At 38.8% G+C, this 22,913-nt stretch overlaps 1 protein-coding gene across 1 annotated transcript; it reads right to left on the reverse strand.

The window, feature by feature from the left end:
• Nucleotides 1-1,705: 1,705 nt before the first annotated feature.
• Nucleotides 1,706-22,563, reverse strand: LOC592793 (ADP-ribosyl cyclase/cyclic ADP-ribose hydrolase 2). The gene is made up of 7 exons (XM_030982381.1): nt 22,270-22,563; nt 13,331-13,460; nt 12,555-12,770; nt 11,205-11,281; nt 10,283-10,375; nt 5,195-5,280; nt 1,706-1,876 (listed from the first exon to the last, which is right to left on the reverse strand). Exons 1-7 carry the CDS (start codon nt 22,473-22,475, stop codon nt 1,776-1,778), a joined length of 909 nt encoding a protein of 302 aa, XP_030838241.1. The 5' UTR covers nt 22,476-22,563; the 3' UTR covers nt 1,706-1,775.
• Between the last annotated feature and the right edge of the window lie 350 nt (nt 22,564-22,913).

Below are 22,913 nucleotides of genomic sequence, written 5' to 3' on the forward strand. Positions count from 1 at the left end.
TACAACACAGTAGCTGCACTATTATAACTTCAAATCCAAATTTTAAAAAAGGAAGATCAAATCTTCTGTATCTCCTATGTGTCATGAAATGAACAGAACATGTATACGGTTTTCAGTATCATCATTGAATGTGCCCGATCTATTATATAGGCATTGTATGATAATGGAGTCAAGTAACATGACAAAACTGAATCATAATAGATAATGATGGAATCAACTATGAAAATAAGTTAAACAAAAACATGTAAATACATTAACTGAATATAGTATTACACAAAGAACAACTGTTCATTGATGATAATTGTAAGCATTGTATGGTAATGAAGTCAAGCAACATGACAAAAACTGAATCATTATAAATAATGATAAAATCAACTATGAAAATAAGTTAAACAAAAACATGGGAATACATTAACTGAATATAATATTACACAAAAGAACAACAGTTCATTAATGATAATTGTAAGGATTGTATGGTAATGGAGTAAAGTAACATTTCAAAAACTGAAGAGATAATGATAAAATCAACTATGAAAATAAATTAAACCAAAATATAGGAATATATTAACTGAATATAATATTGCACAAAAGAACAACAGTTAATTAATGATAATTGTAAGCATTGTAAAATGGAGTCAAGTAACATGATAAAAACTGAATCATTATAGATAATGATAAAAATCAACCATGCAGAAGAACACCGTATCATGTGAGATTTTCTTTTAGAGCTCTCTTAAAGACTGCTAGGCTCTGTGCTTCTTTAAGTTACGATGTGGACTGAACCCCTCTCCCTTAGCTCCCAGCACGAATTGAGAGTGATCGTTCGGGGGTCAAGCGTCGAGGTCGTTGACCATGCAGGGTCACAATATCAACCATGACATCGTCATCCATTGACATCAAGAATCCACTGTTATTGCAAAATTGCAAGGCCCATTTAAATCCCATGACGAGTTTGACGGTAAGATTGTAATAACTATCGTGGAAGCCCACCTTCAGGATATCTCTATGCAGTGGCGTACACAGGATTTTTTTCAAGGGGGGGGGGGGGGTTAAAATCGGGCCCAAAAATTCGCAACGACTCAGCCGGCCGCTGAATAAGCGGGGGGGGGGGGTAAGCGTACACATTTTCTTTTTCTTTTTCTAGAGTCCAAAAAAAATATCGCATCGACTCAGCCAGCCGTTGAATGCGCGGGGGGGGGGGGGGGGGGGGGGGGGGGGGGTTAAGAGGACATTTTGGGGGGGGTCTCGAAACTTTGACATTTTGTCCCGTTGGGGGGGGGGGGGTAAGGTCACCTTTTTTAGGTCAGTCATTGGCCTTTTTTTTTTTTTTTTTTTTTTTTTTTTTAATTATAAAAAAAAATCTCAAAAGGGGGGGGGGGGGGGGGTTCCAAAAAAACATACATAAAACATACACATAACAAAAAAACTGAGGGGGGGTTTAAACCCCCCCCCTACCCCCTGCCTACGCGCTTGTCTCTATGTATTCGGGCCTCTTCCTGAATGTTTTCTCTCTCGTCTTTTGCTTCGGAATCTCCCACGATAAAAATTAAATTAATAATTTAACATATTTCCCACATGCCTATAACAATGAAACTACACAGAATTGTAGTTAAAGGTATGCTTGAAAGATATATGAAATAAAAAAAAATTAAAATATTGTTCAGTTTCTTTTAAATAAATTTACGAAAATGGCTATTTCTACCAACTGACTGCTGTTGTGTTGTTGTGTGTGCATGGGGCAGACTGTGTGCACAGGCAGTGTGATCACCCTAGGATTAGAACCGTTGGCGAGCCGAAAGTCGCGGGGGCCGAATCTGTTTAGGGTCGACATGTTTCGTGTCCTGGATCCTGGATGCATTGAACGTGGCGAGTGATGCTGAAAATAATTGACAATTTGGAAATAAGGTATTATAAAAAGAGGAATGATAGATATCTTAAAAGATTTATCATAATATTCATAAATGATAAAAGAAAAAAGGAGAAGAACAAGAGAAGGAATAGAAAAAATATTAAAAAATGATAGGGCATAGAAGAGAGAGCACAATACAAAGTAAAAAAAAACTGTATAAGAAGAAAGAAAAACAGGTGGCGAAAAAAAAACGGAAGAGGGGGAGGAGGAGGAGGGGAAGAAGAAGAAGAAGAAGAAGAAGAAGAAGAAGAAGAAGAAGAAAAAGAAGAAGAAGAAGAAGAAAAAGATGAAGCAGACGACGAAGGGAAGATACGAAGAAGAAGTGAAGATGAAGAGGGGTAGGAACCCCCCCCCCCCCACTCCGGGGTCGGAATGACCGCATGCGTGTTACCAAAATGTCCGGTAAAGGGGTACTTTTCGTGCGACAAAGTCCGGCCCGAGAATTGTAAAAAAAAGGGTTGTATTTGACTTTTCACCCGGAGATTTCTTTAAAAATGGGGTGTTTTTCATTTTTTCTCTCTTTGGACTCCTGAGAAATTATTCCGAATTTAGGGGGGTACATTGAGCATTTTTCCGTATTTAGGGGGGTCTCCAAGGCAGGAAAAACCTGCGAAAAGCCCGTGAAAGGGGAGTTCGGACATATTGGCAGTCCTCAGATAGGGGGTGCTTTCAAAAAGAGGGAACGAGCATACGCGTTCCCTAAATAACACTGAGTGGGGGGGGGGGGGGGGGGGTAGGAAGAATGGAAAGGATCGAGAAAAGATATAGAGATATTTGACTCATGGAGTAGAATAAAAAAAAGAAATATATTCAATTCAATTTTCAATTCAATTCAATTTCAATTTCAATTTCATTTATTGTTCAACCATCAAAATATATATACAATCAAAATAAGTTACATCAAGAATTAGAATAACGCAATGATGGTTTGGTAACCCCGGAGAAAGCAGAGCTTATAAAAAGGGGCCACCAATACATAAAAAGATAAACATTAATTATACCAAAAAATATCAACATCGAACATTAATATAAACAAGAAAAAAAAGAGAAGTACACTTCTGCAGCAGCAGCAAAAAACTGTATCTACATGACTACAAGAGGGCAGTACAAATGAAAGCGAACATATAAAGAAGGTAAGATTTCCCTGCTTAGCTTTTTTAATCTGGAAAGAGTCGAGCTGTTTTTGATATTGTTGGGGAGTTTGTTCCATAACTTAGGAAAATAAATTATAAATGAATTTGCGGCGACGGAAGAACGAACCTGAGGTAAGTGTATTAAATTACTTTGGTGAGTTCGGTAAGAATGAATTGAGGAATTCAAAACAAAGATATCGCTAAGGAGAGGAGGCAAGATTTTGAAGTTTATACATAAACACAAGAGAATTCAAGGTTATCAGGTCCTTTAACGGTAATATATTTGATTGTGAAAATAAGGGTTTTGTATGACTATTGAAGGGAGCATTAAAGATAATTCGTATTGCTTTCTTTTGTAAAATGCATAATTTATCTAAATGGGTTTTAAAGGTGTGACCCCAGACAGTATTACAGTAATTGAAATGAGGGAGTATAATGCTATTGTAAAGAGTCGTCAGAATAGACTGGGGCACAAAAAGTCTTAATTTAGAAAGAACACCAATAGATCGTGATATTTTTGTACAAATTGAGCTAAGATGTGGCTTCCAAGAAAGATATTCATTCAAAATTACACCTAAAAACTGCATATTATCGACCTTTTCTATGACATTTCCACCAATAATGAGGTTTGACAGATTTGACGGAACCCTCCTTCCTCTCGCACGAAAAATAATATACCTAGTTTTGTCAAAATTTAAAAACAATTATTGCAAGCATACCATTTATTTAATTTGTCTAGTTCATTGTTTGCTGATGATATAAGATTGTCAATTTCTTTATGTGATAATGAAACAGTGGTATCATCAGCAAACAAAGAGAAGTTTAGAATTGAAGAACATTTAACTATATCATTTATGTAGACGAGAAAAAGGAGGGGCCCTAACACAGATCCCTGAGGAATTCCACAGGATACATCCATTTGTTGAAATTTTGACACCATCGATCACCACATATTGATTTCTATAGAACAAGTAACTGACGAACCACTGAAGTGGAACCCCTCTAATTCCATAAAATTCTAATTTTTTTAACAAGATGTGGTGATCAATGGTGTCAAATGCTTTTGACAGGTCCATAAATACACTAAGGAAATAATTACCAACATCTATTTCATGTGATATAGTATTAACCAAGTTCAGTACGCCAAGATCAGTAGAAAAATTCTTTCGAAATCCAAATTGTTGGGGTATCAAAATATTGTTTAGTGCAAAAAAATTATACAGGCTGTCGTAGATTATCCTTTCTAACATTTTTGAAAAAAAAGGTAATAGAGCAATTGGTCTGTAATTAACAATGTCATGTTTGTCACCCTTTTTGTATATTGGTATTACCTTAGCGGTCTTGAGATTATCAGGGACAATACCTTGTGACATTGATTCATTGAAGATATAACAAAGTGGATCAACAATTGTATGAATGCATTCCTTAATGACACGTGCAGCAATAGAGTCCGAACCTGGTGCAGCAGATGTTTTCATGGATGAGAGAACATTGATTATTTCAGTATTGGAAGTCGGATTAAAGAACAGTGAACTTGGTACACGGTTTGATAAATAATCCAGAAAGTGAGAGGAAGAAGTTGGTATCTTTTCTTGTGTAATCTTTCCAATATTAACAAAATACCTATTATTAAATGCTTCAACAATAGATGCTTTACTAAGTATCTTATCCTGATTGTAATACATGTAAGAAGGTAATGTTTTGTTTCTTTTACCTAATAAATTGTTTATTTGAGACCAGGTTTTTTTCATATCACCTCTCAATTTTTTAAATAGGTTTTCATAATAAATCTTTTTGCTTCGGCGAATGATACTTGTGAATATGTTCTTATATTCAACGTGTTTTTTTCGCGTACGAGTGTAACCCTTCTTCATATAACGACAATATAACTTTTGCTTTCTCTGAAAAGATTTTAAAATACCACGGGTGATCCAAGGTTTATCATGTTTTTTAAGTTTTACCTTTGTAAGGGGAAAACATATATATATAAAAAATGAATAGAAGATTACATTCGAAAGTAAGATTGAAAGATAGAAAAGGAGAAAATAAAAGATATATAAATTATAGAGAGAGATGGACAGAAATAGAGAGAGAGAGGGCCGGGAGAGAGGGGGGCTGCATAGACAGACAAAGAGGAAGAGAACCAGCTTACCTTGGATCGTCAATGCATTCAAATTTAATTCCCTTGTCGCTACGTCTTCTTGTAATTGCAACAATGAACCTGTCACACACTTTTCTCTGTGAATAGAGAAGAAAAGAAATTTAATAAGACTACAGAGACTTGGTACTTGGTTGGGTAATCCCTTTGGCAGCTCACTCAGGAAGCTATACTGGGATGGTAGGTGAGGCAAGTGACTACAAGGAGTGACATGAATTGCTGGAATGGTGTGTGGACAAAGCACTTGTCAATTTACAGTAAAATATGCTAAGTCCAGTGCAAGTAAAAACCAAGCTAGTAAGCTTATATGATGTGAGAACCAACGGGGGGCTGCATCATTCTGATGGAGGGTAGAGCAGCCTCCTTGAAGTTGGTTATTCCTGTTGCATTGACTGCTGAGCCTGGCAGATGGTTCCAGATCCTTATTGCTCTTGGGTAGTATGAGAACTTGAAGGAGTCGATAGTTGCAACAGGAATTACATACTTCAGGTTGTGGTCATGTCTTCCGAAGTATGTAGCAGGGATAACAATAGTTGGTGCAGGTATGGAGACAAGTCGGTGATGGATCTTGTAGAGAAGGGTGCATTGGTCGAGGATTCGACGTGTGTGAAGCGTGTCCCACCCTAGAGCTGCCACAAGAGCTGATGGTGATGTGGTGTATCTGTAGTCACGGTACACAAAGCGAGCCGCTGTTCTTTGTACTTGCTCTAGCATTTTTGTGACTGTGACGCTGTGTGAGTTCCAAGCCTCCGAGGCATACTCCAATTGGGGGCGCACTAAGGCTGTGTAGGCCCTGGACTTTACATCCCTGGTACAGGGTGAGAGAGTCCTGCGAAGAAGACCTAGGGTACGGCTTGCTTTATGCCGGATGGTTTGGCAGTGCTTGTTCCAACGGAGATCAGCAGCAACCATTACTCCAAGGTACTTGTACTCTTTCACTCTCGGAATCAGTCCATTTGACAGGTGGTATTCTCGGATGCTGGGAGTACGCTTCCGTGTGATGGTGAGGATAGCGCACTTTTTCACGTTGAAGTCCATCATCCAGTTTGAAGACCACCTGGACAGCTGTTGGAGATCGTCCTTTAGGATTTGATGGTCCTCAGGGCATCGAATCTCACGATAGACGGTGCTGTCATCTGCGAAGAGACGCATTGTGGACTGGATGTTGTCTTGGATATCGTTGATATACAACAGGAAGAGGGTAGGGCCGATGACGGATCCCTGGGGGACTCCAGATGTTACATCCCTCCATGTTGATTTGGATCCATCAACTACGACTGCCTGTTGTCTATCAGTGAGGAGAGACATTATCCACTGGAGTGAGTCACCACTTATTCCATAGTACTGAAGTTTGGTTGACAGGAGAAGGTGTGGTACTCGATCAAATGCCTTCTTGAAGTCCAAGAAGATTATATCAGCTTGGCTACGCTGCTGTAGGATGGAGGACCAGTCGTGGACGGCTGTTGTCAATTGAGTGGTTGTTGACAACCCTCGTCGGAAGCCATGCTGTGCATCAGTGAGGATATTATTCACTGCAACATGCTTCGACACATGGCTCAGGATGATATGTTCCATGACTTTGCAGCAAACGCAGGTAAGTGAGATCGGTCTGTAGTTGGAGGGGTCACACTTTTCTCCCGACTTGTGAATAGGGGTAACCAGTGCTTGTTTCCATTGGGCTGGAACGATGCCACTGTTGTAGCTTTGTTGAAACAGGAAGGACAGTGGAGAAGCAATCTCGCGAGCTACCAACTTTAGGAGCTTGGGTGGAAGTTCATCAGGTCCGCTGGCCTTTGAAGGGTCCAGTTGTTGGAGGCGTTTCTCGACACCAGTCCTGTGAACATGCAGGTGACCAATAGTTGGAAAAGGAGAAGGTCCTTTCTGTACAAGAGGTTGGAGCTGGTGAGGAGTAAAGACAGACTGGAAGTAGTCGTTCAGTGTCTCTGCCTTGTCTAATGCTGAGGCGCATAGTTTAGATGGAGTACGCAAGGTAGGAATACCAATGTTTTCAGAACGACATGTCTTGATGTAAGACCAGAAAGACTTTGGGTTGTCCTTAAGGCTTGCCCCGATGATGTTGTTGACGTACTCACAACGTGCTCTGTGCACATTCTTGGCAACTTGGTTCCTGAATTGTCGGTAGGCTGTCCAAGCTGTGGAGCAAGACTGGCTGTGTGCCTTCTTGAATAGGCTATCTCTCTTCCTCATCTGGCGTTTCAAAGGAGGAGTAATCCAAGGAAGATGTTTCCTTCCTTTGCTCATTTTGGAAGGAATAAGCTCAGACAAACACCTGTTCAAGAAGTTGACAATGATGGACCAGTTTGTCTCCACTGATCTTCTTTCTGGATCTGATTGGAGGAATTCCGTCGCAAATTCGGCTGCTGCATCTCTCAGTTGCTGTTCGTCAGCTTTGTGGAACTGGTAGATCTTCCTCAGGGGCTTGACAGAGATCTTTGGATTTGCAGCAAGGGTAAAAGTGACGATGTTGTGGTCTGATATCCCAGACTTTACGCACACATTCTCAACCAGGGCGGGATTTGACGTCACAACTAGATCCAGGATGTTGTTGGATGAAGGTCGGGTGACTTCCCTGACTGTTTGAGACAAGGAGTTGTGCAAAAGGATATCCAACAGCTTCTGGTGACAAGTAGAAGTGGCTGGATTTGTAGTCGACTGGTCATCCCAGTTGATGTCTGGGTGATTAAAGTCGCCGGCTATCAAGATGTTAGGGTGGCTGCGCCGGTGCCTTGTCATAATCTTGGACAATGACTGGTGCAAGCCTTCAAGACCTTGTTGTCTGTTGTTGGGGGGGGGGGGCAGTAGTAGCTACCAATATACAGTGGCTTGGCATTTGCAAGTTGCACGTTGCACCACTGTATCTCACAGTCTGAGTCAAACTCTGGACATTCAGTGACAATATTAGCGTGTCGATGATTGCTATGAAAACACCACCTCCATGGATGTTTCTGTCCTTACGGTAGATTGAGTAATTGCTTGGGAAGATTGAGTATGATGATAAGCTGTCATCCAGTTTTGATTCACAACCAAAAACAAAATCAGGAGTGTGGTGAGCAATAGCTGCATGGAAGCTTGATTTTTTAGCATTCCCCTTAAGACCATTGCAGTTTACAACCATCACTTTAAATGCCTTTTTGCGATTTCTTGATGGAGGGTGAAAACGTGGTTGACGACGTCCCCCAGGGCTCGATGTAGGCGTAGAGGTTAAAGGGTTGATGGAGGGAAGGATTTCTTCATTACTGGAGTCGTGGTGAAGGGGTGAGAAACGATTGGTCTGTGAGAGGTTAAGACCTTGCAGCGAGCTGCTTGACCCTATGTTGGTAGAGGAACACTGGCAGCACACCCAAGCGAAGCTCCTGGACTTCTTCGTCAAGATATCATAGGAGTCTGGGGAGATACCGACACATGAGATGTGGCACCAGCAGTCGCAGTGATCGCATAAGAGAGCAGGGTCGTTGTCTCTCACTTCATCCCCACAGATGGCACATGGAAATGTCTCAGGAGCACTAGTTGATGGACCAGGGTTGGTTTCAACTTGTCCGCTGAGGAGAAGTAGGATGGTTAGATGGCTCAAAGAAGTCGACCTGAAGTCAAGTGGACAAAGCTTTGTATTTCGATTCCACTTATTACAGGATGATATAAAAAGTAACAGTTTGCAGTTATCAATATCTGCAGTGTAAGTACGCCTTCTAGTAGGCTGGTGTAGTGATCTTGGTTCACAAAGCGTTGCGTGTAGATCGAAGAAGGGTAAAGAAGCTGATCTATGGTCTGCAATCTGCGTGTACAGGTTTCCACTCTTCAATAGTTTAAGGGCACACACTATTGAGAGTATTGCTAGAAGGAGTGGATGTGATCTAGAAGAAGAGGGTGGTAAGAAGTAATTCTTCATGATGGCGTTTGCAAGTCGAACGGTGATGAATACCGGTGATTAAATTTGGCAGGACAGTATTCAATATTCAATACGTATTCAGAACAAACAAAGGGAAGTCAGAAAAGCTCAGCAGTCTCACTCACTCAGCTACACCCATTTTATGTAGGTTAGCTATTAGTAGTAGTAGACGGTTAGCTAAATCATCTGGTAAATGATTTAAATCCCAGTGAGTAATTGCTTCTATATCATAAGAATAATATAAGCATAATTCAGTCAGAAAATATACATTACAGTTATTGATGCCTGTAGTGTAGGTATGAAGAAGGCTGGGCAAAATAAGCAAACTCAGGATCCTCCATATGGGACTACAGGTGTGTGTTCAAATTCCTTGGCAGAAAATGGCTGTAAAACTATCACAATATTCTACCTCCAGAAGGTATCAAAGAACAAAATAATCATATCAAAAGCTTGAAGATATGTTCAAGAAGCAAAATCAGGTAAATAAAATACACGATCTGCAGTTAAAAGTGCAAGATTAAGTGGATTTTATATCACAAAACCAGACCATGTCTGCTCCCTGTAGCCATCACCTCGTTTTGTATTAAGTGAGAGTTAAAATACTTCGGGATCATACACCCCCTGGAAATTTCCGGATTATTTCGCAATAAACAAAAATCCCGCTCTGAAGTTTTCATTACTTTTTTGCAAGGTTCATTCATCTTTTAACACCAAATTGATGTAAATTAGGCGTTCCGGAATCGCATGAAAATGGAGAATAATAGTCCAGGATATCGGTTTTTTTTTTTACAAAATATATTTTAAATCAGGCATATCCAACATTCAAAATTAGACCATGAAAATTTGTAAAACAATGGCATATACAGGATTAAAAACAATGAAATGTATAAGTGGTTCAAAACAACAAATAAAATTCAGAAAATGAGGACAAGTCGTTATCCAAAATTTGCTTCAGCCTATTTTGACTACTATTAATTCCACTAAAAAGGTGGGGTTTATGTAACACCCTACTCCTAAATGGAGTTCTTCCAAACAGCTCAGCTTGAATAAGGTTGATACACAACATAATCATTACATGAAAAGAGGTGAGAAGAAGCAACAAAAGAAAATCATCTAAATCAGTTATGAGCAACAGTGAAGTCTAAAAATAAGTCATGTGACCTATGTATCCTTACGTCACGTCTCCGTTAAGGCTATGGACAACGTAAGCCGTCAGTGACGTCACTTTAGCTGGGTCAAGATTGGCCACCTCCTGGGGCCGAAAGAAGCTGAAAAATAAGGTTATTTGATTTATTATACTTTTTTTTGCTGGTCTTTTTCCAAAGTAAGAAACTAATACTTAAATAATCATGATAATAAACAAAAGAGAGTCATGTTAAAATAGTTAATATTTCTTTCTTGAACATCATGAATTAAAAGCATGGATAAGATGTTTCTAATTTGCTATGTCACCGTTATACATAAGCGTTCTATAAAAAGGTTTAAATTAGGCATCACGTTTTATATAAAGAAACTCCGTAGGTCTAATAGGAAAATGATCAGGAAATATGCTTTGAACATTATTCTCAGAGAGAATGTAAAAAACGAATATTTCGCCAGATCCGAAACTAGCTCATTTAGAACCGCCCCCCCCCCCCCCACACCCCCACTCCGAGAACGGACGGACCCCATGCGTGTTACCAAAATGTCCGGTAAAGGGGTACTCTTCGCGCGACAAAGTCCGGCCCGAGAATTGTAAAATAAAGAGGGGTGTATTAAGTTTTCACCCGGAGATTTCTTTAAAAAGGGGGTGTTTTTTCTTATTTTCTCTCATCTCTTTGGACTCCTGAGAAATTATTCCGAATTTAGGGGGGTACATTGAGCATTTGTCATGATTTAGGGGGGTCTCCAAGGCAGGAAAAGCCCGTGAAAAGCCCGCGAAAGGGGGGTTCGGAAACGTTGGCAGTCCTCAGATAGGGGGTGTTTTCAAAAAGAGGGAACAAGCATATGCGTACCCTAAATAACACTGAGTGGGGGGGGGGGGGGCGGGCATTTAGATCTAATTTGTGACTTGATTGGATGTGACCTTTTGACCTTGTCGCTATTCACCATCTTTACCTTTTTGGTCGATACGCCCCGTCTGCTCTGCTCCCATCCAGTATAACAGTGACCTCACCACTCGCTTGGCCAGCAAACTGAAACATAAAATCAAGTTGGGATGTAATCAAAATTAAAGTGAGATTTTTTAAATTACAAATTCACGGGAGCTGCAGACTTCACTCCCGAAACCACCTCCTATACAGTGCGTCCCCAAAAAAACTATGCACTTTTGAAATGGCTGCCAAATAAAAAGATATATGATTCTGAGGGAAAAGTTTTATAATTGTACGGAAAGCTCATAAACGTAACTTTCATATGACACCAAAAGGTCCGAAAATAATTCATGCTTGGGTGAGCACTGCTCACTTTTGTAAAGGGTATGAAAATTAGGTTGCGCAGGGGAATTAGCCTTCCAATTTTTGAGAGGTAAATCCTTTGGAGCTTACAAAATTGAGGGTGATATGATACATTCATGATTTGCTGAGTGAATTTCATGGTTTATTAAGCCACACTTTTATGCATGAGTGAACGGGAATTGCATTTTGTATTGTACTACCCGGATCGTAACTTTCCCTGGTAGATTCAGTGGTGTGTTTATTGGAGTCAGGGTAGGTGATGGTTCATGTTGTAATTTCCATGTTTCAAACAAACAAACATCATGAATGTATCATATCACCCTCAATTTTGTAAGCTCCAAAGGAATTGCCTCTCACAAATTGGAAGGCTAATTTCCTGCGCAACCTAATTGTCATACCCTTTACAAAAGTGAGCGGTGCTCACCCAAGCATGAATTATTTTCAGACTTTTTGGTGTCATATGAAAGTTACGTTTATGAGCTTTCCGTACATATAAAACTTTTCCCTCTGAACTATATATTTTTTTATTTGGCAGCCATTTCAAAAGTGTATAGTTTTTTTGGGGGGACGCACTGTATACGCCCATGCCCCTGATAATCCCGGATACGCATCTAGTTGCGCTGTGAATCACTCAGTTGCATGTAGGATAAGTTGTGAAATATATCTTAATTGTTTTAGCAATACCAGGCTCAAAGAATGCTTATTATTTTGTAAGATCTTCAAAAATAAAGAGGATATAGTGATAAAAATGTTGTCGTGTTCTAGTGGATCAACATAGTAATGTGGATCATAACTGTGATAATTATGCAGCTCGAGCTAGCCCCAGCTGCAGCACAACGTCCTTTGCTGAAACAAAAGTTTGCCACTCTTCACCAAGGTGTAGAAAATGGTTACCCGGTAGGGTCAGCTTGGTTATATTAGGGTATAGTAATGTTTCTTTGTAGGCACCCTGCACATCCCTTGGGATGCACAAATTTAACGTGCGCAATAGAGTCATTTTTATTATGCTTACATATTGTGACGACTCTTTCCACAATGCATCTACATCGTTTTCACAACTGTCGAACGTCGGACAAGCGTCGTAATTTATCCCCGGAGCGTCGACCATGCCGCAGAAGGTCATCCCGTCCACAAGCCCACCAAGCATCGTGAGTTCGATGTTGGTGAAATCGGAGGACTGCCTGCCGATGGCCATTGCAATGCTATACATTCCTGAATAGAATAGTGTCTGAAACAAATAGAATACAAATCATGAGAATGATAAATTTCTTTTTTTTCTTCTTCAAAATGTCTGTTGTTATCTTTGGTCAGAGACGGATTAATATTGCCGGCTACTTTTATTTCGTTTGAAATTCATAGTTGATACAATATTGTTCCCGTTTTTTGTTCTCTTCGTCTTTCTTTTCTTTTGCATTTATTTGAATCATTATCATAGACGACGTTGTTCCGGGGGAGTCAGGTACACCTCATCGAAATGGGAAAGAGAAATGAAAAGAAAGGTAAAGAAAAAGAAAAAGAGCTGTACTAGAGAGGGGCACGGAGGTAGATAGAGCGAGAGAGAGAGAGAGAGAGAGAGAGGGAGAGAGAGAGAGAGAGAGAGAAAGAGAAAGAGAGAGAGAGAGAGAGAGAAAGAAAGAGAGGAGGGAGAGAGAGAGAGAGAGAGAGAGAGAGAGAGATGGGGTAGGGGTAGCAAAGAAGTGAAAGAGAGAGAGAGATGGATAGGCGAGGTTGGGGTATGGGTAAAGGACATGCTGATACCATGGTAACTATGACATGTGGAGGACGAACCTGGTTATCGGCGAGAGGGACGAAGGCCATGCTGACAAAGTCATCGAAGTCCTCTGGCACGCTGTTACAAGGCTCCTGGTAGGAAAAACTCGAACTAAAGGCGTCCCACAGACCCGAACAGTTGTACAACCTGTGCGGGAATATAGAACATTAAATTTGAAAGACATTGCTTAAAATGCGAATCTCAACCTGCTCATTAAGTTCACTCAAATGAAGCACAAGGTGGTCTTTATAGACAGGTTCCTCTAATAGGGACTTTTAGATTTGCACGACGAGACTACCACGTGTGACATCCTTTTAAGGCAATGTTACGTCTTTTTAAGGAACTGCCGGGCACTGCCAGTGCCTTAAAAGGACGTCACATTGCCTTAGTGACTTGGTAACATTGTTGAAGGTTGATGAAAAAATTGCTTAATTTTTGTATAAAATGTTACTTACTATAATATTCCTTCTAATGTACTAACCCTTTGACATGCAAAAAATCTCAAACAAAAAAATTCTCAAACCACGAAGATATCTATGGTTTCCTTTGAAGAAGCCGATGTATGACACCCTCTAACAGTGATTAACAGTAAATTCTCCCAACCATTTTTGAATTTTCCAAACCGTTTTTCCATGAAAAGAAGACATAAAACAGGCTATACAAAATCTGTCAACACTTAAATGTCTAGAATGGAATGTAGAGCCATTTTATTGCTTTGTGACGAATTCCATTCACCTAAAATGTAATTAAATTGTAATAATATACACTGTTGGTCATAACGTTCCTGTTTTCACGAAGTGACGGTAGTGAGGAAAATCTGCACGCAAATTGTATTCGTGAAAATAGGGACGATAATGGTGGAATAATTATTTTTACCCCAGTTTAGGGAAGGATTTTAAAAATTTATTTATTTCTAATAGATCTAGATAATGGCATACATTCTCAGATTTTATTGAATATTTATTTACGAGTGTTTGTTTTGCGTGACTGCTAAATCATATGTATGCTACTATGCTAATCAGCTAGGGAACCTACGTCCTTAAGTCATAATTGACAGTAATGAGGATTAATGCCTCACAAAAGGGCACTAATATAGCTGATCAACACGATTTTTATCCTGGGGCCTCACAGTAACGAGGCTATTGCTAAGCCCCTGAATCATGACTGTACGCAGTGGTTGCTAGGGTACGCGGCCGCCCCCACAAACCCCCCAAAACGAAGAAAATGCAATAAATTGTCAAAAATTCATTGCATTTCCCCCAGGCCCCTAACAGGAAAAATTCCTCTGTAGGGCCATGCATTATGGTTCAAGGCTTGGCCACAAAGAGACCTTGGCCACAAAGAGTGCTTATATTACATCCACAGGGGCATCCATATCAAAATTGTAAAGAATCACTATCCACCCAATTTTCAAAATTTCCCAAAACTTTGTATTACCTTTAAGGAATCGATCAGATCAGTTTTTCCCAATTTGTACCATGAATAATGGTCCGTTTTCACTCGAATTTTCAGGTTATCTTTAATTGTACATCTAGCATTGAACTCACTACCTTAGAACCACTATCTCTCATCTGAACAATGTTACCAAGTCCCTTTAAAAGGATGTCACACGTGGCAGTCCACGATCCGTCGTCGTGCAAATCTAAAAGTCCCTTATATAGTCCTCTGACAGGCTGTTACGAGGATCTTTGTAAAAAAAACTCCAGCTGAAGGTGTCTCAAAAACTCGAACAATTTTGAATTTGGATATTTATATCCCACGAGACCGACAATATTTTCCCTTCGGTCACCTTTTCTGAGGGTTCATGAAACTGACGGCCAGGGAGATCGAAATCTCGTGGGCCTCTTGTTAACTTATAGTTTTAGGGCTCAGAAGATTATGAGCGACGTAATTTAAATCTTTTTATTCTCCATGATTTATTTGTTTTGCTTCTCTCCTTTTCGTTGCCATTCTTTTTTTCTTTAAAAAAAACCTTTCTGTCCTATCTATACAAGCCAGTTCACAGATACAATCTGCGCATGGGCAGATGAAGGTCATTTGTACCAAAATGGTAAAACATAGATGAATACAGGATATGCGCTCATGAAAGTTATGTAACATTATTCATTTATGCTCCAACGGTACATTCTATGATACGCAGGTGGAAGTATTCTTTTCAAGAGGTCAAACAAAAGGTATTCATGAAGCACATCTAGGACTTTGGCAGTTATTATTCTAAGATGCTCAAAGTGGAACTTCTTCATGTGTGAAAGATCTGTGGATATTTGGGGTCATTTGTACCATGTGATATCTGTAAACTCCCTTATTTCGTCATGATTTGCTATAATCCTTGATCTTGTTTATTTTCATCTTCTTTGTCTTGTGTATTTTGTATTTCGGTATTTTTGGAACTTTGCATTCCTTAATAAATGATTGTGTTGTTCATGTAAATTGTCCTTCTCCTGGAATGTCTTCGACCTATCACGTGCTTTGGTCCATCGCATCGTCAGGGGGGGGGGGGGGGTAGGGGGCGGCATCGTAGTTTCATGCCCCATGGGGTAAAAAGTTAATAATTCAATAACATTACTGAGGAGCAATTTCCCCTCTATCCCCGGCGACCCCCCCCCCCATATGATTATGATTGGCCCCGAACTACAGCAAGTTTTTTTTAATCGTTATTAATTTATCTCCATATAGCTCCGTTAATGGCCTCGTAACTGTGAGGCCCCAGGATCAAAACCGTGTCGATGTGCTATTGCCCTTTTGTGGGGCATTAATCCTCATTACTGTCATTTATGATTTAAGGGTGTAGGTCCCCTGGTTGATAAGCATAGTAGCATTCACATGCTTTAGCAGTCACGCAAAACACACATTGGCTAATTATTATTCAATAAAATCTGAGAATGTATACTATTATCTAGATCTATTATTTTTAAATCATTTTTTAAATAATTCCATAAATTGGGGTAAAACAAAAAATATTCCAACTTTATGAGCGACAGTGTATTAACACTAGGGGACGATTTGATATGAGGAGGAAGTGTGTTGTAGATTGATTGATTGATTTTTATTCGACAAGCTTCCAATATACAACAATATACAATAATAACAGATCAAAAATAAGTCAGCTTGAACAGGATAACCCACGAAAGCTCGAGAGCTTATTTCCAGTGGGGTCCCTTACAGACATGTATACAATTAATAAATTAAAATAGTAATATTTACAGACAGATAAGAAAATTAAAAGAACTACTTATTAAAGATAATAATAACAACATTAAACTGATGATAGAAATGATATTAAGTACAAGAAGAAAAAGAAGAAGGAGAAGAAGAAAAAGAGGAGAAGGAAGAAGAGGAAAATAATGATGAATTTGTAGAATTTCTATAACGTACGAAAACATAAGTATATACAACATGAAAAAGTATGAACCGACAGAAGAATAACAATTTCAATCATATAACATGTCATTCACTTCTCTTCTCTGACTGTCAAGTATTAGGTATTCCTTTAATTTCCTCTTAAAATGATCATAGTTTCCTATTTCTTTTACACCATTGGGAAGGGAATTCCAATGTTTTATGGCATTGTAATAAAACGAATTTCCAATACTACCTACTCTTTCTGGTAAGTTAAAGTTGAATCGTCTATTTCTTGTATTATAATCATGTACGTCAGTAACAAGATCGAAGTTGGATCGAATATAATGATTCGCCCTAGTATGATATATTTTATGCACGTGATGCAATGCGAGTTGTTTTGATCTTTGGTCGACTTCAAGAAAACCAGCTTTAGAAAGTTCGCTATAGCCAACATGAGTTCTTGGACCAGAACAGTTGATAAATCTCACCATTTTGTTCTGTATAATCTTCAACTTCTTTTGATCTGACTTGTTTATGTTACTGTACCATGCAGGGTTAGCATAGTCAAATAAACATTGAATAAGAGCAAAACAGAGTGTACGTCTTGCTTTTAAATCCATACAACTTTGATATCTGTACAAAAATTTCAGACGAGAATTTGCTTTTTTTACAACTGATTCTACTAAAGATGAAAATGAAATTGCGCTAGCCAACTCAATGCCTAAATACTTCACAGACTCTTTTCTCTTGATTGCTTGATTATTGTGTGTCACTTTGAATTCAAATGACTTTTTAGAACTACTTTTAGAACAAAATAAAATGCTTTCTGTTTTTCCCAAGTGTAAAGAAAGCTTATTATCAGTCATCCAATCGACACACGTAGACAGCTGTTCACTGAGCTTTTCCTCAATATATTTAGGATCAGGATTTGAATAGAGTAGTACGCTGTCATCTGCGTATAATAATAGTTTGAAGTCTTTTATACAAATACACATATCATTTATATAACTTGAAAATAGAATTGGGCCTAAAATACTTCCCTGAGGAACACCGCATGTTATAGGCATTAGTTTGGAACGAATATCATGAATGGCCACTACTTGGTGCCGATTAGATAAGTAGGATCTGAACCAATCTAAACTTGCCTTATCAAAACCCATTAGTTGTAACTTCTTCAATAAGACGCAATGATTAACTGTATCAAAAGCTTTTTGCAGATCAAGGAGCACCATACCAACAAAGCGTCCTTGGGAAGTTTCTCTCCTCAAATAATCAGTCAAATGAATTAGACATGTTTCAGTCGAATAATCATGTCGAAAACCAGATTGAAATTCATAAATTATATCATTTTCTTTGAAGTATCTTTCAATTTGAACACAGACCGATTTTTCTAGAATCTTTGATGCTACGCTTAAAACACTAATAGGTCTATAGTTGCTAACATCAGTTTTATCTTTCTTTTTATAAAGTGGAGTCACTTTTGCTATTTTCATATCTTCTGGAAAAGTACTCGTCAAGATACATAGGTTCATTAAGTAACTTAGAGGCTTAAATAAAACCTTCGCACCATCTTTTAGAAATTTAGCTGGAATCAAGTCTAACCCAGTACTTTTTGATACATTCAACTTACGTAACTCTTTGAAAACAAATTGTTCACTGATTGGTAATAACTCGAAGCTGTTTTCACGTACACCTTTTCTTTCGTAAAAGTCACGAATACAATCATTGTCTGCGCTGAAAAAGTCTTTGGAAGGGGGGAGTTTGTCTACTAATTTGGCAGCCACATTTGTGAAATGAGAATTGAATTCATCAGCGATGGCCATCTTATCATGACATAATTCCCCATCAATTTTAATGACAGATTCTTGTTCTTTTCGCTTCTTATTTTTCAATCCTAAGCTTTTTAGATTCTGCCAAAGTTTTTTCGAATCTTGTTTATTTTCTTCTATCTTGTTTTGTAAGTAATCGAGTTTAGCCTTTTTCACCTCTCTTTGGACCATATTTCTTAATACTCTGTATCTTTTATAGAGCTTCTCATCTTTTGCTCTTTTCCTCCATTTTTTGTATACTATATTTCTCTCTTGAATTAGGGAAAGAATATCTTTAGTCACCCAAGTTTCTGATCTTTGTTTTATTCTTATCCGTTTCAGTGGCGCTATCATATTCAAATTTGAGATAAAAACATGTTGAAATATTGACCATGCCTCATTTACATCTGTACAGTCAGTTATTCGTGACCAATCAACAACAGATAGTTGAAGATTGAAAGACTCTTCTGTATATTTTTTCATGGATCTGATATCATTAGTCCTGTGATGACCTATAGCCAGTCTAACATTTTTCCGTGTACAGAAAGTAAAATAATGGTCGCTAATACCTAGATCAATGACACCACTTTGACTTATTTTATTTTCTTTGGTACAACCAACATGATCCAATAGAGAAGAACATGTAGGTGTAACGCGTGTTGCCTCTTTAATGAGTTGACTAAACCCATGAAGACTCAACAAGTCAATATATTTTTTAGCCAGTGGCGATTTGCGAAGAAGACAAATATTCATGTCTCCTAAAAGAATTATTTCGTCATCCTTCTTTAATGTATCAAGAATATTGGACAATTTCTCGATAAACAAATTGTTTTTCGGAGGTCGATACAGAACACCAACAACAATTGGTTTTGATCTTGGTATAAGCAAATTTATCCACAGGGATTCCGTATCTCCAGTACTTATAGCATCCATAATATTAAATGCAATATCATTTCTGATATAGAAACATACACCACCTCCAGAGCCAGAGGATCGATCATGGCGTGTGATTTTATATCCGTCTATTTCAATTTCTTCATCATTTATGGAATTGTTTAACCATGTTTCAGTGAAAGCAATAATAGACAGCCTTTTTCTTTTAAAAAGAATTCTAAGTTCCGATATCTTGTTTAGAATAGACCTCACATTAAGGTGTAAAAAATGAAGACCTTTAACTTTAAACTTTTCTTCAAATTCTTGATAAAGAGAAGTGTTTTCATCTCTGAGGTTTGGCTGAATTACTCTTGCTATCGCTTGCTTTTCAGGTGTAACGCGCGTTATCTTAAAATAGTTTTCTTTTAGTCTATACTCGTTTTGGCTTTCTTTCTCTAAACAATCGTCGTTAAATAATGAGTCACAAAAAGATGGCAGACAACATGTTAAACAATTCCACTTCTCATCAGGGCATTCATAATATAACCTGCGGTACTCTGAAAAACTGATAGCTTGACAATTAGTGTGAAACCATTTTTTACAATAAGAACACAGAAGGCCGTGTTGATTACATTTGACTGGCTTATCACAGTTCCCACAAGGGAACTTATATTTTCGACCGTCAACTATAATTTTCGGATCATCACTAGATTTTGTCAAACTTTCACTTAATTCAATACCCTTCTTACAAATTGAAGATATTTCGCCCAGTCTTTCATGTCCACCTTGGATGGTCTGAAGGCTGGTTTCAGTCGTGACCTCTGTTTGACTGCACTGAAATCCAAAGATCTCCCAGAAACAGATTCGGCGTAGGACTTTACGGGGCTGCTTTTCTCCTCATCAGAATGAAGACTCTGGTTTTCTCGGTAGATGGCTTGATGCCGCCTTGCTCCAGGTTCACTGCCTGTAACTTGATCGGACGACCGTTGAGTCCAGCCATGGCCTCGTGTTGTCGGTTGGTCAGCACTGTTGATGAGGCGTTTCAGGTTGCCTGCCAAGATTCGTTGACCGGCTCTGTTGAGGTGAACGCCATCACGCCCGAGATGCTGCTCGCTGATATCATTGTTGATGATGAGGCCCCATCTGTTCTCGCTGGCTGCCAACTCCATCAGATAGTTGATCTCATCAACCCGCTTCTTGTCCGCTTCACTCTCCCCTCTACGATGGATGATCGTAGAGACTGAGACGTTAAACCCCTCGGCAGCAACAGACTTGCCGAGGTCTGTGATTTGGTGGCAAACTTCACCAGCACCCTCAGAGATGTTATTGGTGCCAGCGTGGATGATCAGTTCTCAGTAGGCCTTTGCGTTTCTATACTTGAATGATCTTTTGAGGTAATTTGTTCTCGGTTTGGGTAATTTTATTTGAGCTCCAATTCGGGAAGGGTAGGAATGGGTTCTCAACTCAAATTCATTTCTTAAATACTCGGGGGTTAGATTATTCATAATTTTATACATAAGAACAAGGGAATGATGATTTCTTCTTTTGTCCAAGAGTTTCCAATTAAGAGCGTTATGCATTTCCAAAACAGAGACATAAGATTCGGGTTTTATTTGAAGTATAATACGGCCTGCCCTATTTTGCAATTGTTGAAGGCGATCTGTATATTGCCTGAAAGCTGCACTGTAAATAACATCACCATCATCAAAATACGGAAGGATCAGTGAGCTATATATTAATTTCAGTACCGATTCACTTAGGAATCGCCTTAGTCTTCCTAGAAAGCCTACCCTTTGACCAATTTTCTTCAACATATTGTCTATATGTAAATTCCAGTTTAACTTTTCATCAACTAAGACGCCAAGGTACTTGACATGATGAACTTGATCTATGGAGATGTCATTCAATGAAACTCGGAGGACATTCTTTTTAGATATCAAGTGGTTGCTTCCAATGAGCATACAAACTGTTTTTTGACAGTTGACACTTAATTTGTTTTGGCACATCCAGTAATACATATTTTCTAGGTCTGAGTTCAAAGATAATTCAATTCTATCTATAGAAGGATGTGAGAAATATAAAACAGTATCATCAGCATACAACTGAACTTAAAGGTTTTTATACATTTTACTAAATCATTTATATATACGATGAAGAGCAGTGGTCGAATGCAAAGTAACCGTGATACGTTAGTAACTGTAACGATTCCTTATTTTCTCATTGAAACGTGTCAGTGAACTTAGTATTTTTTACCTCAACTATTAAATAAAGAATATATCGTCCAAAAAAAAAGAGTGAATAATCTATTGATTAGACATGAACACAAGAAAGAAAACATTGATTTTTACACCATGTGTAACGAAGCTTAAGGATGCAGTAATAAAAATGACTAGATGAAATTAAGATTTGGACCCTATTGGAAATAATCTATTTACTAGCTATCAGGGGTCATCTTAGCCTCTTGTCGATGGCCCTGGCGCTGTTGGAGTCCGTAAATTCTGGCGAGCGAAGCATGCCAGAGAAAAGGCGCCGGTTTCTCTGGCGAGCGAAGCGAGCCAGAGAAACTCCAACAACGCCAGGGCCATCGACAAGAGGCTAGGGTCATCCAAAAGTATACGACAATGGATACTTCTGACATTTTTTTTTCGAGATTTACATGTACATTATATACTTGGCGAATATAATCAGTCAATCAGTTAATCGGTCAGTCAATGCAATCAACCACCTTACACTCAATCCAATCAATGAATCAAGTAACCTACCAATCAATCAATCAAGCAAGCAATCAAGCAATCAATCAATCAATCAGCCAATTTTTTAATCAATCAATATGTAAAATGAAATTTTACAAAAAACATACCAGTTCGGTAGCTTTAGTATAATCGTTATATTCAAAATTGAAAGTTCCATCGATTGGAATATAATGCACTCACCCTGCCTGTTCTTCAGAGCAATATTCGCAATCATAACAACGACCGAGAAAGATTGCTTTCAAGTTGGGCGTCGTGCCGTCACCGAGATCCGACGGCAACAGAACACCGGAGGAGTTTACAACAAGAGACGCGGCGACGATCACCAGAACGAAAGCCTTGTTGATGTAGGCTGGAGCGCTAGGGGATAAACCGTAGAGAGAATGCATGACGTCTGTTTGGGGAGAGCGTACGAAACCTTTTGATCGCAGATGGTTTAATGCGGTACTTCACAGAAGGTGTGTCGTCGCGCGCTTTGGATGAGAACGCTTATTGGTCAAACTTCTCAAACGAGCAGAACGGGCGGCGTATTTTTTTAATTTACACGCAAGCGTATATGGAATTTTACGGAAGCGTTAAAGTGCCATTCTACTTGACGACATGACGAGATATTTCATCTTGTCAAGTCGACTTAATATCCATATCATGTCGACATGTAAAGATATTCAACCTACCATGTCGACTTATCAACTTTTATTAGTCGACATGGCGAAATAAATTATCTTGCCAAGTCGACTTCACAAAAAGTTCATGTCGTCATGGCGACATAAGTTATCTTACCATGTCGACTTCTAAAAAATACATGTCGTCATGGCGACATATATTAT

This window comes from Strongylocentrotus purpuratus, unplaced genomic scaffold (assembly GCF_000002235.5).
Source record: "Strongylocentrotus purpuratus isolate Spur 01 unplaced genomic scaffold, Spur_5.0 spur5_scaffold_12, whole genome shotgun sequence".
Taxonomy (NCBI): domain Eukaryota; kingdom Metazoa; phylum Echinodermata; class Echinoidea; order Camarodonta; family Strongylocentrotidae; genus Strongylocentrotus; species Strongylocentrotus purpuratus.

Coding starts and splice junctions, on each gene's coding strand:
- LOC592793 (XM_030982381.1), bottom strand. CDS start 22,475: ATGCATTCTCTCTACGGTTTATCCCCTAGCGCTCCAGCCTACATCAAC. Junction 11,282..12,554: donor GGAAAGAGTCGTCACAATAT/GTAAGCATAATA, acceptor TTTATGTTTCAG/TTTGCTGGCCAAGCGAGTGG. Junction 10,376..11,204: donor GGGGCGTATCGACCAAAAAG/GTAAAGATGGTG, acceptor CTTATTTTTCAG/CTTCTTTCGGCCCCAGGAGG.